We start from the raw sequence: 16,172 nt of genomic DNA on the forward strand, positions 1-16,172 counted from the left end.
CGTAGGGGTAGGAGGAAATCTAGTTCCAGATTCTTAGATCGAGCACGTCATAATAAATTTTGTATGTGCGCATTATAAGTTTAATGTTTATTACAATTTCCATAACAGATTACTTAATAATTATTCGGACAAATAAATTTTTTCATGAACTTTGTATTACTGCTGTCGGGTTCTCTTGTGGTAAATCATGACTTTAACCATGATCTCAGAATTCTCGCTTTATTTAACATAATTATGATTTATTGCACATTGTAACAAGACATATAGAATGTAATTTGCATTTTTTGTACTTATAGGACGCTTAATCATATTTATTTAATGTGGAGCAATTTGTGTATTTGTTGCAAGTGCTTAGATCAATATGGCACACTAGTTTAATATAGTTTGTCATTCTGTATAAAACTTCTGGATGAATCAATTATTACATTTACACAGAGATACATGTATTGAAATTAATTTTGAAAGTAGAAAATGCTTAATACTAGACTAATATACATCTAAATTGAGCTTTGGTTTAAACTTTGGTAACTAGATACCACCATGGTTTACATCTTAATAATTAAAAACCATTGAACTATTAAACAATATTTAACTAGCCAATGCTTCAACAATTATAATTAAGATTTATAACCATTTGGATTATTTTGTTGCCATTTCCATGTGTCTTTACCTAAAATAAGTTATATGTTAAATGAGAACTGATCAAGATGACTAAGTATTTGTATGACTTACACATATCATCAATATTCTTAGTGGCTTGCCATCCTAATTCCTTATTAGCTACACTAGCATCTGCGTAACTAGCGGAAATATCTCCAGGTCTACGTTCAACAATTTGATATGGTATCACTCGACCTGATGCGTTTTCAAATGCGCGAATAACTTCAATAACTGAGTAACCTTTTCCAGTACCTAAATTGATTGCTTTGAATCCAGTTGGGCATTGAGTTTTTTGATAGATCATTGCTTTTACATGGCCTGATGCTAAGTCCATTATATGAATATAATCACGAACGCCTATAGATTATATTAAAATTACACCATTTACTACAAATACTTTTAAACTTACAATTGTTTTACTATTCCACCAACCTGTTCCATCAGTAGTGTCATAATCATTACCATAAACATTTAGCATTTTTCTTTTCCCAACAGATACTTGAGCAATATATGGCATTAAGTTGTTTGGAATTCCATTAGGATCTTCTCCAATTTGGCCAGATGGATGAGCTCCAACTGGATTGAAATACCTTAGAGATATGACAGACCATGCCTAGAAATATTTTTGTGACAAACACTGAATTGCAACAAAAATTAAACATATTAAAAAGTTATACCTTATCAGATATGCATAAATCTTTTAAAATTTCTTCAACCATGTACTTTGTCTTTCCATAGGGATTTGTACAGTTGCCAGTATTCATGTCTTCAACTAGTGGAAGCTTTTCTGGGATTCCATAAACAGTGGCACTACTTGAATATATTAGATTCTTGACATTATACTCTTTCATTGCTTCTAACAAATTCAATGTTCCACTAACATTTGTTTTATAGTATTCTAATGGTTTCTCACAGGATTCACCCACAGCTTTTAAAGCAGCAAAATGTATAACACAATGAAAGTTATTCTAAAATACAAATAATTGTAGTTTTAATTGCATATTTTGATCCTTGATATAATTATTAATTGTACCTTTTTAAATACATCTCGCAACTCATTGATGTTTGTTATGTCACATGGAAGAAATGTAATTTGGTTATTTGTCAATTTTTCTACTCGTAATAAACATTCTGGTTTTACATTACTGTCTCCTGTAGATGAAGTATTGAAGTATATAATAATTATCAAATAGTTATGGCAATTTGAATAGGGAAAAGAATTAAAAGTGCACTGATTAAATATTTATAGTTAACAATTCTATATAGTTTCATCCAAACAAAGGCAACAAATGTTAGTACAATTTCAAAGAATATAATAAAATGTTGACAAATATTTTTTCTAATTTGATGTATTACTCCTCACCTTTATAAGCATTACTAAGGTTGTCTATTACCACCACCGTAAAATCTGCTTCTACTAGTTCCAATACTGTATGAGAACCAATATAACCAGCACCTCCCGTCACCAGTACATTCCAGGAATCATTTCCCATTGTTTTATTTTTTGTGCTAATTGTTAATATCACATTTAACAGTTATTGTGCCATAAATTAATATACATTCTTACATTCTGTTTCAAGTTAGACTACAACATGTTTGGGTCTTCTACATTAAACTTAAATGTAACATTTAGATTATGAATGATTATGTGAATATAGATTGGCACAGATCAATTTATACAAAGTAAAACCAGCCAAAAATCTGTTTATTCTATTAAAGGTACTATCAACTTGCAAATCAAGTAAATACTTCATTATATTGTATTAAGTTGTTAATTATACTGTGTTGTTTGAGTGAACTATACATTGATAAAATTCACAGTCTACTCATAATATTTATTAACATCATATCTCGCACAACATACAAAAAAGTTACAAATAGTTATAAAAAAATGGGACAAATTGTACCTTGATGTTTGACACGTAAGCAATTAACCTCGCCACACGACAGCAGGAAACATACTGCATACCTCGGTGAGAATATACGAGAGATATAAAAGTTTGTATTTCCTGATAACGTTACGCAATTCGGATACGTCATTATGGGTTTGACGCCAATCTATTGTGTAGAATTATGATTAAACTACAAATGAATGGAAAATTTGTTGAGGTTACAACTTCCTCGCACATTTTATAATAAAAATATCATTAATCTATTTATCTAATAAATTTCACTTGAATAAAACCTGGACAAAAATAACAATGCGATATCATAATGCAAACAAATTCAAACACCTATTTGTTTTCTGTTCATTGTCAATAAGACTCAATATATGCTATATATATCTATGTATACAAATTGTATACAGGGTGTCCCATGTAATGCTGGTCACGTTAGCATATACAAGAACTTATTTATAGTTCAACGGATAGCACGATACACATATTATCAGAACCACAAATGTATCATATCAATTGGAAGTGGTCTTACGTGACATAAGAAGATTTTGCGCGTTAAAACAAGCTGCTCTTTGTGAATTTATTACAACAAAATTATTATGTATAAGTAGAATTTAAGACAATTGTTGTTAATTTTATATAAATACCATTGTAAATTGTATATTTTTTTAAAGAGTTTTCAATAAAAAGACAGTCAAATCATACATATGCGTTATTTATTAATCCCAGCACTATCTCTCAGCTATCAAATAGCAGAATAATACATTCTCAAAATTAAAAAAAAGCACGCGAAAGGTGCAAAATCAAGAAATTGCTAAAATGACGGTAGCCACCTGGTCGCGAAAATTGGAACTAATTCTAGAACTTTCACAAAAAGCGCGGGAAACTGGAAGAAACTGACATGTGGCGAGTTTGAGAACTAGGTCAAAAGTTCTAGAATTAGTTCCAATTTCCACCACCAAGTGTTTACCGAAATTTTATAATTTTCCCGTTTTTGCAGTTTTCGCGCGCTTTTTCAAATTCAAATTTCGCGCTAAATTGAACTTCAATTTTATTTTAATGCAATTTAACTAAGTTTACCAATTACTATTTATTTATTTATTTAAAATATGTGGTAGTCGTAGTAATAGGCTTAATAAACAACACATATGTACCACTTAATTGTTTTGTACCACTTAATAGTATTTAAATAAATTTCACAACAAATTTAAATACTACTTATATATACGATTTTACAAAATATTTATAACAATATGTGCATAAATTCAGTAAAACAAGGCTTAAATATTATTCAAACTTATAAAATATTGTAGTTTATCCATCGCAAATAATTCTGATAATAAATCAGATCACCTCTTAGTACTCAACATTATCTTATTCTCTTCCTGAGTTTAACGGGATTAATAATAAAAAATATTCTTTCGAGAATTTACAGGATTAGAGGTCTAACAGTAAGGCGTAAGAAAAACCAACACGTCTCTGTTGAGTCGACGTTGCAAGTTGCAAAGCATGAGGTCTTAGCCCGGGGAGAGTCGGTGCACCGAGATTGGGGCCTCTCGCAGCCGCAACATTCTGTTCTTGTGAACCTCCCACGAGGCAAGGCACGCTGTTAAATTCCCCCTCCTGAAACAGCAGGACGGCCCAATCAGAGGTTTGCGTCACGATCCCGCGTCGCGACCTTAAGGCCCTAGAATCGTCGGCAATCGCTTCTGGGATCGCAGGGCCCTGCTCATCGCTATGTTTCTAGTGCGCGATTTTCACGCGAACCCTTGATCTACGCCGACGTTCTGGGTGTCGGTGATTCGACATAAATTGAAATTACATGATGCGATTATGAATGTGATAAGATAATATTTGCAAACTAGGAGAATATACTGTTCTGGAGTAGACGGGTGTTGTCAACGATCGAATCGTTACGCTTCCTTGTGTATGTCAGAGACTGAATGTAGGGAGCGAGAAATTGTTCAGTCGGAAACGGTTCAGCGTTCTAATCGGTTAACAATTGAACACGCGGTGTGTGAAAGCCTATCCGTCGCGGTGCGGTGCGAAGCGGTCACGGACGACAAGGTTTCATTGGAATGCCCCACTCGGTGTTACGGCACTGCTGCTTGTGAAATGCGGCGGCCCGGCAGTGAGAAAAAACGGGGGCCCGATCGAGCGCATTAGCTCTCGGGAGTGCAATATCGCCGGTATCCACAGGATTCTGTGAGGAAAAAATCAAGCGGGAGAGTGCCTTGGGCCGGACAGACGGGAACACCAGACTCCTGGCCAGAGCCTCTGTGTTCCTAGTTGCTTTCGTAGTCGAACTATGCTTATATGCGTCGATCGAACCGCCGCTGACAGATGGAATGCGAGCATACCGCGCGATCGTTTGGAGCTTAAGCGTAACGCGAGGACGACGACTCTTTAATACTGCGTCGAAGCCAAGGCTGTTCCGTACGTGGCATCGGGGATTCGTTCAGCGCAAGAGTTCAACGATAACAAAGTTGTCACGGCCTCTAGTATATCTGCGAGGACTTTGTCAGAATTTGTCAGAATACGCTGAAGCAACAGAAGCTGTGCTCGAAGAACTGTGTAATAGTGTCGAAGAGAGTGAAGCAATAAGTATCCAGCAATAGATCCAAGAACAATCATAAACAACAGTGCCTTGAAAATTCCGAGTGAGTGGAGTACTGATTTAACAAACGCGCAGTAACTGCGAAGAACAGTGCTCGTGAAGAGAATATGCAAGGTATCTCAGAGGGGTCCACATCGGTGTCGAAGAAGACGCACGGCATAGTTTGACCCACGGCACAGGGGCCTGTTGGCCGATAAGGTAAAGCTCGCGGAGGTAAGGCAGGGGTATTTGGACGGGCCAGCACTTAAGTGGTAAATCTCATCTTCGGAGAGAAAGAGAAAGGAGAGGAAGAGGGAGAGAGAAAGAGAGAGAGAGAGATAGGTAGAGAGTGCGGGAGAGTAAGAGAAAGAGGGACCGCACATTGACCCAGATTTTAGCGGGTCGTACGAGGTAAGCCGGCAAGAAGAAGCCACGGTGGTGGACTTTCTGAAATGGGACACGGCACAGCCTGGAGCTAAATTAGCCGCGATGTCCAATAAGAGTAAGTCCCAGCCGCAGCATCCGTCGCACGTGATCAAGTCAGCGGCAGTGGAGCAAGTGCCACCGCGATATCAACCACCGCCGCAACCAACCACCGGCATCCTAAAAAATCAGCATCCTCATTTTGGTATTGGCTCTTCTGTGTCGACCTCGGTGTCGACCGCTGTTCAAGGTTCAGCTGCGACCTTGAGTCATCATCAAACGGCACAACCGCGACCGGTCCCGCAGCAGAAGGATGCGCAGAGCAAATACTCGCCCAGGATAGAGCATCGACATCATCCTCAAGGCAGTAACGCTGTTATAACAACGGCCCTCCCAAAAACCCAGCCGCACGGCTACCTTCAGGCCAAGGTCGGCCAAGGTCAGTACTTGCCACCTAACGGTCAGTATCCTCCCACGGTAAACACTGCACAAACGCCACCGATCAGACAGAGGATCACCGACGACGAGTTCCTCAGACTCGGACCCGTGGAGATGCTCAAATTCGTCCGCAAGACAGAGAGCGATATCGCGAGGCTCGCAGCCGAGCAGAACCGACAGATACAGAGCTTGGTGAGTCCCGTGTGTTTTCCGATTAATATCTGAAAACCAGATAACGTTATTACATGCGCAGATAATGAACAAAAATTCTACAAAAATATGAAATCTTCGGATCTGTTACATGTTTCCGGGGCGGATTTAATTTTTCACGGCAAAACTTTAAGATGTTTCCCGGTTTTTCGATCTTCATTCGAAGTTAACGATGAATCAAAGCTACTTTTGTTTTCAAAGCACTGTATTCGTTTGGTCCCCCTTCGTTTCTGGTTACTTACATACTCCTGAGCACGTTACACGGAAGTTTTTGAGGCTCTTCTAGGTCACACGGGTCGAGCTCACCATCGTAATTTCAACCAGTCACGCACATGTGAGTCTGACCGTGAACGATCGCGACGACAGTCAGATTCTTTTTAATTTGGCGAATTCGATAACCGATACTGGGAATCGATGATGATACTTTTCACGAATATATAATGCACTATAAGAAATTGTGTTCGAATGAATTAGTCTAGTAAGATCTTAGATAATAAAAATTTCAAATTCACATTTTAAATTAATGCAATACGTACATACATATGTATTATGCGGGACCGTGTCTGTTTACAGCTCGGCGAGTTGCGAGCGTTGAAGGAGGCGAACCAAAGATTAAGCGACGATAACCAAGAGCTGCGGGATCTTTGTTGCTTTCTGGACGACGATCGCCAAAAAGGACGGAAGTTGGCGAGGGAATGGCAGAGATTCGGAAGGTATACTGCGAGCGTTATGCGCCAGGAAGTCTCCGCCTACCAGAATAAATTACGTCAGTTGGATAACAAGCAGCAAGAGTTAATCAAGGATAATCTAGAGCTGAAGGAGTTGTGTCTTTACCTGGACGAAGAGCGGGGTGGAGGCCAAAGGGACGACGGTGATGGTTCAAGTTCGAGTACCAATGCCGAAGAAACTGCTCTCCCAAGACCTAGGCATGCGTCTACATTTAATGGTAAGTTCTTCGAAGGGAAGCAGCCTGCCTTTCAAGTGACAAAAATTACGTTTACCCGACCGAAAGCATCGAAAACATTTTACAGATCAAACGATGCAGTACGTAAAGAGTTTAGAACAACGAGTCAAGCAATTGGAGGAAGATAAAAGTGTCCTACAGGCACGGGCACAAGGATGGGAAGTACCCCCGGGTGAAATTTGGGAGAATCCAAATAGTCCTGGCGATAATCCACATTTAGGAGGTCGACCGGAAGCAGTGGTACGAGCTCTTCAGGTTCTCGAGGTCAGGGAACAGCTTGAAAGAGAAGGCGGCCACGACGGGGAAAAAGCTTTAGTCAGAGAAATGTGTAACGTAAGTTCTTTTCTATACCCTATGGAATCCCTTGTAAATGTAATATCGATATAACACGTACTGATGATAGTTTTAATTCATTCCAGGTTGTCTGGCGAAAGTTAGAAGAAGGCCCGCAAACGAGGCATTGAAAATTGTATTATAAGCACGATTCGTTGAATCGTAATGTAAATCGTTATTGCGCAATCCATTTGCTCGGACGGCGTATCTAATAGTATTATAGTCGTTAATGCGGATGTTATGAATTTTATAGATTTATACGCATGTACCTACAAGTATTTCGATGTAAGAGTCAAGTGTGCCGAGTTTGTAGTATTTATATGAAAACTGTAGCGCCAAGAGATCATCTGCAGGAACTGTTAAGAAACTCTATTTTTTATTATAAATCGGTATCATTTTATTTCGTGTATCCTGAATATATCCCATTCTTGCTTCGTCGAAGAGATTCTACTTGGAGATGCAAAGGCAAGGTTAAACGGAATCAACACGTATCTAGGGATGCAATCCAAAGTACCATAGCATTCATGAAATAATTATTTCCGGAGTTTATGCTACACCTTTATCCACAAAAAGGTCTCGTTTTGTATACCGATTTCGTCTCTATTTTTAGCGTGTCAAAGAACCGTTTTCAGGGTTGGGTGTAGCGGTGGCCTACATTTCCTACGACTTAGTTTCCGTACAGAGTTACGTAACGTACGAATAATTCAGGCGTTATTAGGATTTAAATAAATTAAATCTGACACAATCCGTAAGCTACCATTTTAATAGAAACTCCAACGAGTAGAGACTTTACGTGAATGGAAAACACGACCGTAATAAAATAAGAGTAAATTTGATTAAGCTTACGATTTGCTGAATATTACGTTTACCTAGATACCCCAATGAGTGAATTCAGTAGCTAAGCGTGAAATTCAAACGGATAATCTAAATAATGCGTCTTTGTAATGCTCATTAGGGGGATGCATCCGTAAATCTTCGCGGATGTCTTCGCCGAGTTTGCGCCGACCCGGATGAAAAGTAAAGGTGGGGATCGCGCGTCCAGTCACTTGTGTTCAGAGAAAGAGGGAGAGATGAGAATCGCCGGTGATGTGCGTGTGCAGTTGCCTCGGGGAGGACAACTCGAGGTTCATCCTTCTTTTCGGTCTTCTGACAGTGTACATGCTCGCTGGCGCTGCACTCTTCCAGCGATTGGAGGCTGACCTTGAAATACAACAGGTATGAAGTGTATAAAGGTATGAGTCGATAAAATCGCGGTAAACGCTTATGCATTTATGCTAAACTTCCGTTCGCCGTGCAGGCGGCAGAGTTTTGGCGTGTGTACCATACATTTCGGAGGCATCATCTGCAAAGTGGACCGGTCGCTCTTCAGAGACTAGACGAACTATTGTACGCTTATGGAAACGCTTCGTCCTCCGGCATCATCAACAAGAGTCGCCGATGGGATTTTCCTGGCAGCTTTCACTTCGTCGGTACCATCGTTTCCACGATCGGTAAGAAACAACATCGTGGCCTAATTTGAAATTCTGCGTGTTACGTTTCGTACCGTGGAATTGAACCGAAATAACGGGTCAGTAGAACGTGTGCGATGTACACTTTATCGTAATCGTACTCCTATATTTTCATTCGGTTTCGGAAAATGTTTCCATCGAGTATGTAAACAATATTATTGCGAAACGTTTTGCAACATTCGCCCCACATACCTCGTATTTCGTGCGTTTCGGTATTTTCCAATCGTTCTCTGGAAGTCGATTTATTGACTACTGTTATTATCGCGCGAAACTTGGTCAGAACTGCGATGAATATAAAGGGGTAAAGGGTCGTCGCCCGCGGCACGCGCAAGAATGTACCGGTGAATTCCAGAATGTTTAATATCTTGCGACCTAGTCTTGCAGTTATCCCCTGCAATCCCTTTAGCCCAGTATTCTGAATTGCATCCAAAGGAATTACAGACCTGATTCTGAATCCGTTTTCCAGGATACGGGAACACCGCGCCACAGACGACGGCGGGTAAAGTTGCCGTTATTATCTACGGATTCATTGGCTGTTCCGGTAAAAATATTCATTACTGTCTAATAAGATCGATTAACGAAGAAACATTAATTTCCTTGGTACAGGTGGAATTCTGTTCTTCAATTTGTTTCTCGAACGAATCATCACGTTTCTTGCCTGGATTTTGCGGATCATTCATGTGCACCGTTTAAGAAAACGTATTCGGAAGACATCGCTGACAACACGGCACGGTTCAAAAAAATTGGAGCGGCAGAGATCGTCGGTACCGGACGTATGTGACGATGATGACAACGATATGGACCTGGATCAGTGGAAACCGAGCGTTTACTGGGTGATGCTCTATCTGTTGTTATTCTCTTCTACCATTGTGTGTTGCGTCGCTGCTATTTATGCCCCGTTCGAGGATTGGGAATACTTCGACGCTCTATACTTCTGCTTCGTTAGCTTCACGACCATTGGCTTCGGAGACTTCGTCGCTACGGAAAAAACGCACTATTCTTATGTTTATTGGTACGTATTTTGTTACTGTTCACGTACATTGCAGTTACTGATTCGCATTTTCTTGGACACAGGTACCGTTTCGTTAATGTTGCGTTCCTTTTGGCCGGTTGCTGTTGCACGTATTCCCTGTTAAACGTGACATCGATCGTGATAAAACAAGGATTAAATTACATTATACAGAAGTTACAATCCGGAGATCAGGATATCATCGCGCCACATTTTCCGAGAAGGAAGTCCTCCGTATCAACGATGTATTTCTCGAAGAGGAGGGGCACGAGAATAGTCGGAAGAGATTCTATCAAGGGAGACATTGCAGAGATGCCTAGAAGGATGTCTGGAGAGATGATCTCTATGAAGGATTTCTTCTCAGCGAACAAAGTCTCCTTGACTGTAATGCAAAAACAGTTGCACGAAATGGCTCAGTTGCAAAAAGGAGGTACCTCGATCGCGACAGTATCCAACGCGAGTGCACTTAAACCTGACGCGGTTGGTCCTCTAGCTATCGTCAGCGAAAAGTTTAAAAGTAAAATTTGCAAAAATAGATAAAACAGACTTTTAGACGTGCTAAATGACGACACTAGTTTTTTAGATAAACAGAGAAATGGAAATTATTCTTGTAGCAAATCTGTCCGGTCGAAAACGTTTATCTTTACTTTGTACACGCGATACACTTCTAAATATTTTTTATTACCGGATCTTCCGGTATAGTTAAACGTACGTATGTCAGTCACTGGGTAACTTTATTTAAGTCATGTTTACAATACAGTTCTCCATGTACTCAACAACATTAACAAACATGCACTCTTTTGTCTTCGCTTCGACATAATATGTATCATATTATGTGTACATACATAATGCATGTAAAATAAATTTCGTATCTCTCTTGGCAATCTGTTATTTAAAGAGGTTACGCGCTGGAAATTGTAATTCGCGGTGTCTTTTCAGTGTTTTCTGTATAAATGGAAATTCGATGAATCGATAAAGTGCGCATGAATCTATTCACCAAACGTTACAGATTTTACATGCATCCTAAGATTACAAAGACAAAAGTATTTCTTGTCTAAGTAACTATTGAATACCGTCAATTTCAACCACATATTTCAATTCGATGAGCATATGATGGATGCGAATTAGTCGCGCTAGATCGCGCAAGAGCGAAACTGGTCGGGTCGATCCCGCGAAAAAGAATTTTTTCGATTGAAGAGCTATGACCGAAAATACAGACATTTTCCTCTACACGAGAATGATAGAGACCAGCGATCACGACGAAACATTGTAAGTTACGAGAGAGTAAAATGTGAACGATCTTTTACGGACTACTATATTCTCGTGTAATCTACAGACAATTGTTTTATCATGAAAGCCAAATGCGACATGTAGATATACTACAATCGGGTCTATAAAAAAATGTCATATCGCACAGACAAGATTATACTGATCTAACAATAAGATTCAGCGAAACTGTGTTATTCAAATTCAAGCCGAGTTTAAATTTCACTTTAAACTTGATGCTCAAATTCGACCACTAACATCCATAATTGAATCACATCGAATTGAAGCCTTTTTTGTTTGTAATTTTAAAAGAAACTACTAGGAGTTAATGTCAGAGAAATGTACCAACAGTACAAGGAGTTGCTCTACCTTTTTGCGCTCTGTAGTCGTAATACCTTGAGCATAGATCTCAATAACTACATGTTTCCTGTTGTGTTTAGTCTTAAATCTCCATGTTTGTGTTTCCCGTTGTGTGTTTAGGCTTAAATCTTCATTCCTGTGTTTGCCCATTGGGCTCGAAAGTTTTCATAAAACAGTGTATACTCCGTTCCAACAAAGTTTTCAATGCCACGACCTAGTCAAGGTCGCGACGTCTATGTCAACCGTACAACCAACAAATCGACGCCGAGTGTTTCGCACCGACGTCAACAAAGCTGTGGCCTAAATATTTCCCAGCGGAGCATCAATGGCTCCTCGTGGGCGACGACACCCTTATTTGGCAACGACAGCAAAAAGCACAATGTTCCTCCACTGTGCACAAATTCATGAGATTCATATCTCAGTAAATTGACAAAACCTCGCATTGAGGTCGCCATGGCTTCTTTCAACGTATGTCTCGCATACGAACAAACTGTTGCCCGACAAGTTCCAATCCGTTACTTATGAGATCAACATCCTCGGATATTTTGATTACTTTCGGCTTAAAGAACTCGGAATTCGTGTCGCACGCTTGAATATACTCGGATAACACGAACTGATCTTCGATAAGTATAGGGGGTTGATTTTGATTCTGTGGTTGTCGGCTGCGCGTCCGTGGTACTTGGTCAGCGGGTTCCAACATATTAGAGTGCTTCTTACGTTGATGTTGTAACAACTTTGCCTATGAAAACAAATTAATTTTTTCTTCAAGTTTTTACAATATATCCAGCTACAAGTCGATTATTTGATTTAGTACTCACTTTACTAGCATACTGTTTGTGACACCACTGACAACCCTGAGGTGTAGTTGTAACACTACCAACTGTTTGACTAAACGTTGGATTTGGTAGATCAGAATAATCGGACTCCTTTTGCCTATTACTCGGTGGTAAAGCAGCTCCCGGATGGTTTTTCATGATATGTGCTTTCCGTTTACTGCTGCTTTTATAGACCTTTAGAATAATATAAAGATATAATTTAAGTATAAGCTGACTTACGTCATTAATAGATCGTATCGAACCTTGTCACAATATTGACAGTAATAGTCTCTTGTTTGGCGTAAGATAGGCAAGTTCAATTCTGGAACAGATTCTGGTGCAACATCAGGATGACGTTTTGCCAAATGATTAACAAGCATTCCCCTTCGTTTAAAGCCCACCAGGCATTGATGACATTTATAAATGAAGCGATTGTAATCATTAGGGTTTACCTGTTCATATTATATAATACATAACTGTATTATTGAATATTCCATTAAATGCTACATATAACAATAGCACAAGAATACCTTCGGAACAAATTTCTTTGTCTGTGTAACTTGCGACATTTGTTCTTCGGTAGCTGTTTGTGAATTATGCAACTTCGTCATGTGTTCCTTTAATTTATCTTTTCTTTTAAATTGTTTTCCACAATTGGCACAATGAAATTCTCTGTAAAAAATATTATATAATGTGTGTAATATTTATTTTTGTATAGCATATTGAATTCAGTGTACCTATGATCAGAATGTTTCAGCAGATGCATTTGTAATTTGTCAACTGTAGCGAAGCGTTTTGTACAGACTTGACATTTGTGTTTTCTTTCGCAATGATGCGCTCTAATGTGCTTGCGAATAACGGAATATTTCATAAATATTCTTTGGCAGTAGGGACAGCTGAAAGTATCGTCTTCTTTCTTATGAGTTTCAATATGATCTTTCAATGTGATGCTCTGACTAAATAGTTCTCGGCACATTGGACATTCAAACACTTGTTTATTTTCTGAATAAGAATAAAACGGATATACGTAAAGATTTGAAAGTTTTTCTATGCTAAATATTATTCAATACAAGTACGATTTACCTCTGTGTGTTTTTAAATGACAAGACAGGGCTGAATTATTCATAAATCTTTTGAAACAAATGTTGCATGGCAGTGGTTTTTGGTCTTCAGCACCATGCACCAAACAGTGCTGTTGTAACCGTACTTTTGTAGCAAAACGTTTATAGCACATCGAACACTTATATGTAGACAAAGGAGTCAATCTGTTTTTTTTTTTAAAAGTAAATCTACCGTGTTGTGAGACATGATTAACTAATTCTTTCTGTTTCTGAAAGCGCAGTCCACACTGTGGACAAATAGTGTTCGAAATCTTCGTTTTTATTTTATCAGTACCATGAACAAGAGTGTGTAAATTAAGCAGCAATGGCTTTCTAAAAATTAAACTGCAAACGGAACATTTCCATTCCTTCGAATTATTTTGTCTCGAATTTTCCTTTTCTTTTAAATTTATACCGTGAAAGACTTTCATGCGACGAGACTGATTATCTTCTAATCGTGTCCGGGAAAATAATTGATTTTTTGATTCTGTAATTAGAAGTTAAATGGATAACGATTACACCTAAATGATTATTTACATAACTAATTATTATGTACCTTTATCACCCTTAGTTTCTTGCACAGGTTTCAGTACTATTAAGTTCCTACGAACTGCATAATCAGTGCTAGGACCAGCCTTTAATTCTTCCATTGGCACAATATGCCTTGTTGTAAGAAATACTATTCCATCGCGTTGTTGGCAAATTACTACATTTTGTTCTTCATACGTCAATGCAGGTCTGACGAAACGCATCCAATTTGAAGTATCTGCAATGCGAATAAGATATTATAAATTAACATTTGAGTTGTTAATAATTACTTCTAAAAGTGTGGACACGTACTTTCATTTGAAACGTCTACTTTTAAAAATTGCTCGTTTTCGGCTTCGTAGAGTAGTGGCAATTCATTTTTAAATGGAGAACCATCATAAGGGTACAAAATGCCCTCTATTGGACCAAATTGAGTACGTTTTTGTATATAGCGTTTTGCAAATACTCCATAATCGGATCCACCTAATATGATTTCGGATTCAGACAATTTATTTATGGATAGATACGACCCTGGCAGTGTAGCTATAGCACGTGATGGTACAGGTTGATCTGCTATTGTGCATACATTATGTGATGTACAATTATCTCCAGTACAGACATCATCACCTTCGTCACAACCTACAAACAAAAATAAGCTTAGAATTGTATTAAGAAAATTATAAATCTAATGATGCAATTACATACAAGAATCTGTTTTATCGTTTATACGACGTTTGGAACGTCTAATATTCTGCTTTTCACTATCCTTCTGTACCTCCGTATTCACTAATATCTGATTAATCTCTTGTCCCTTTAGCTCAACCAAAGCGTTTGTTTCATTCTCTTTGTTTGAATTTTCTGCAGCAGATGATAAAGTAGCATCATCTACATCAATATTTTGAGTTTTAAACGAATTTATAACGTTTATCTGATCATCTTGCATAACAAGAAAATCTCTACTTAATGCAAAGTCTGTACTAGGAATTGCTGTAAGCATCAATGGAGTTGCTGATGATACTAATCCAGCATTAGTTTCTGTAAATATATTTCGCAATTACAATATAAACTGTGTTTTAATGATAGTATTCAATGAAATTTACCTTGCATCAGTTACCTAAGGAAGTGTGTTTTAAGAAGTGTGTGTTTTAAGGATATTGTTCAGTGAAATTTACCTTGCATCAGAATCAATTCACTACTAACACCAGGGACCAACTGTTCTTCATTCTCATTGGCAACAAAGTCAGGATTATTATCTGTCTGTTGTACACTCTGTGCATCTATTGGATGCGTCAACTGAGAAACATAGTTAACAGATGTTCTTTCATTTGACTCGGGGGGGGATATTAAAGGAGAAGATGGACCTTGTAAAACAACAACAGCATTATGAAAAGGAGATGGTGGAAGTTGTACAGGAGTAGGTGAATACCTAGCAGCTGAACTCATATTTGGGTCAAGAGGACTAACACGGTGTTCAAAGTCAGAAAGTGGAGAAGAAGCTCTGGGGGAAAAGGAAACTTGTTCGTATGTTGGGAACAGTCTAGGATATTCTCGAGTCTGATCTTCCACGTACTCCACCTAATAAACAAATAAATTCAATTGTTGTTAGTTAAGAAAAGGAATTGGTAGAAACACAATTGTATGGAGTTTACTTACAGTTAAAAATAATAATTTGTTATTCATTTTTTTAGGCTGTTCACACATTGATGAATGGAGTGAATGATCAGCAGGCCAATTCACTGAAGTGTCAGACACTTTATCAATGTTTAGAATTTCAAAGGAATGAACAGGGGCCCCCTCAGGAGGGCCCCTTGGATCCATTTTAGTTCTCGTTTTGTACCACGAATATTACAACGTCCTTTACCTGTTAAAATTGAACTTTGAGAATACAACTAAATAGTTCCGCTATTACAGAACGAATGGAGGCAAAGAAATTGATGTTCTTTAACCACAACGAATGCATTCGCGTGACTTCAGGACGACTGATAGGGTACGATAATACTTTCGATAATTTCGAAATAAGCATACAATGGTTTAATCTTTGTGTCCTAGAAAGAGGAAGACTTA

The 16,172-nt window shown here is 38.4% G+C and overlaps 4 protein-coding genes across 4 annotated transcripts; 2 read left to right on the forward strand and 2 right to left on the reverse strand.

Annotated features, from left to right (window-relative positions):
- Positions 1-617: 617 nt before the first annotated feature.
- LOC107192225 (UDP-glucose 4-epimerase) lies at positions 618-2,618 on the reverse strand. Its single transcript, XM_015581436.1, has 7 exons — positions 2,568-2,618; positions 2,024-2,169; positions 1,694-1,809; positions 1,338-1,628; positions 1,093-1,273; positions 733-1,017; positions 618-670 (listed from the first exon to the last, which is right to left on the reverse strand). Exons 2-7 carry the CDS (start codon positions 2,151-2,153, stop codon positions 618-620), a joined length of 1,056 nt encoding a protein of 351 aa, XP_015436922.1. The 5' UTR covers positions 2,154-2,169; positions 2,568-2,618.
- A 2,918-nt stretch (positions 2,619-5,536) lies between these two features.
- Positions 5,537-7,699, forward strand: LOC107192248 (coiled-coil domain-containing protein 85C). The gene is made up of 4 exons (XM_015581461.1): positions 5,537-6,207; positions 6,799-7,171; positions 7,257-7,522; positions 7,609-7,699. Exons 1-4 carry the CDS (start codon positions 5,644-5,646, stop codon positions 7,651-7,653), a joined length of 1,248 nt encoding a protein of 415 aa, XP_015436947.1. The 5' UTR covers positions 5,537-5,643; the 3' UTR covers positions 7,654-7,699.
- Positions 7,700-8,608: 909 nt separating this feature from the next.
- LOC107192181 (potassium channel subfamily K member 13-like) lies at positions 8,609-10,579 on the forward strand. Its single transcript, XM_015581387.1, has 5 exons — positions 8,609-8,737; positions 8,820-9,012; positions 9,497-9,571; positions 9,637-10,042; positions 10,105-10,579. The coding sequence occupies exons 1-5, from the start codon at positions 8,609-8,611 to the stop codon at positions 10,577-10,579; spliced, it is 1,278 nt and encodes a 425-aa protein (XP_015436873.1).
- Positions 10,580-12,128: 1,549 nt separating this feature from the next.
- LOC107192240 (PR domain zinc finger protein 10-like) lies at positions 12,129-15,926 on the reverse strand. Its single transcript, XM_015581452.1, has 11 exons — positions 15,762-15,926; positions 15,281-15,683; positions 14,814-15,143; positions 14,421-14,747; positions 14,137-14,346; positions 13,564-14,067; positions 13,218-13,482; positions 13,011-13,152; positions 12,744-12,932; positions 12,484-12,675; positions 12,129-12,404 (listed from the first exon to the last, which is right to left on the reverse strand). The coding sequence occupies exons 1-11, from the start codon at positions 15,924-15,926 to the stop codon at positions 12,129-12,131; spliced, it is 3,003 nt and encodes a 1,000-aa protein (XP_015436938.1).
- Positions 15,927-16,172: the final 246 nt, after the last annotated feature.

This window comes from Dufourea novaeangliae, unplaced genomic scaffold (genome assembly GCF_001272555.1).
Source record: "Dufourea novaeangliae isolate 0120121106 unplaced genomic scaffold, ASM127255v1 scaffold299, whole genome shotgun sequence".
Classification (NCBI taxonomy): domain Eukaryota; kingdom Metazoa; phylum Arthropoda; class Insecta; order Hymenoptera; family Halictidae; genus Dufourea; species Dufourea novaeangliae.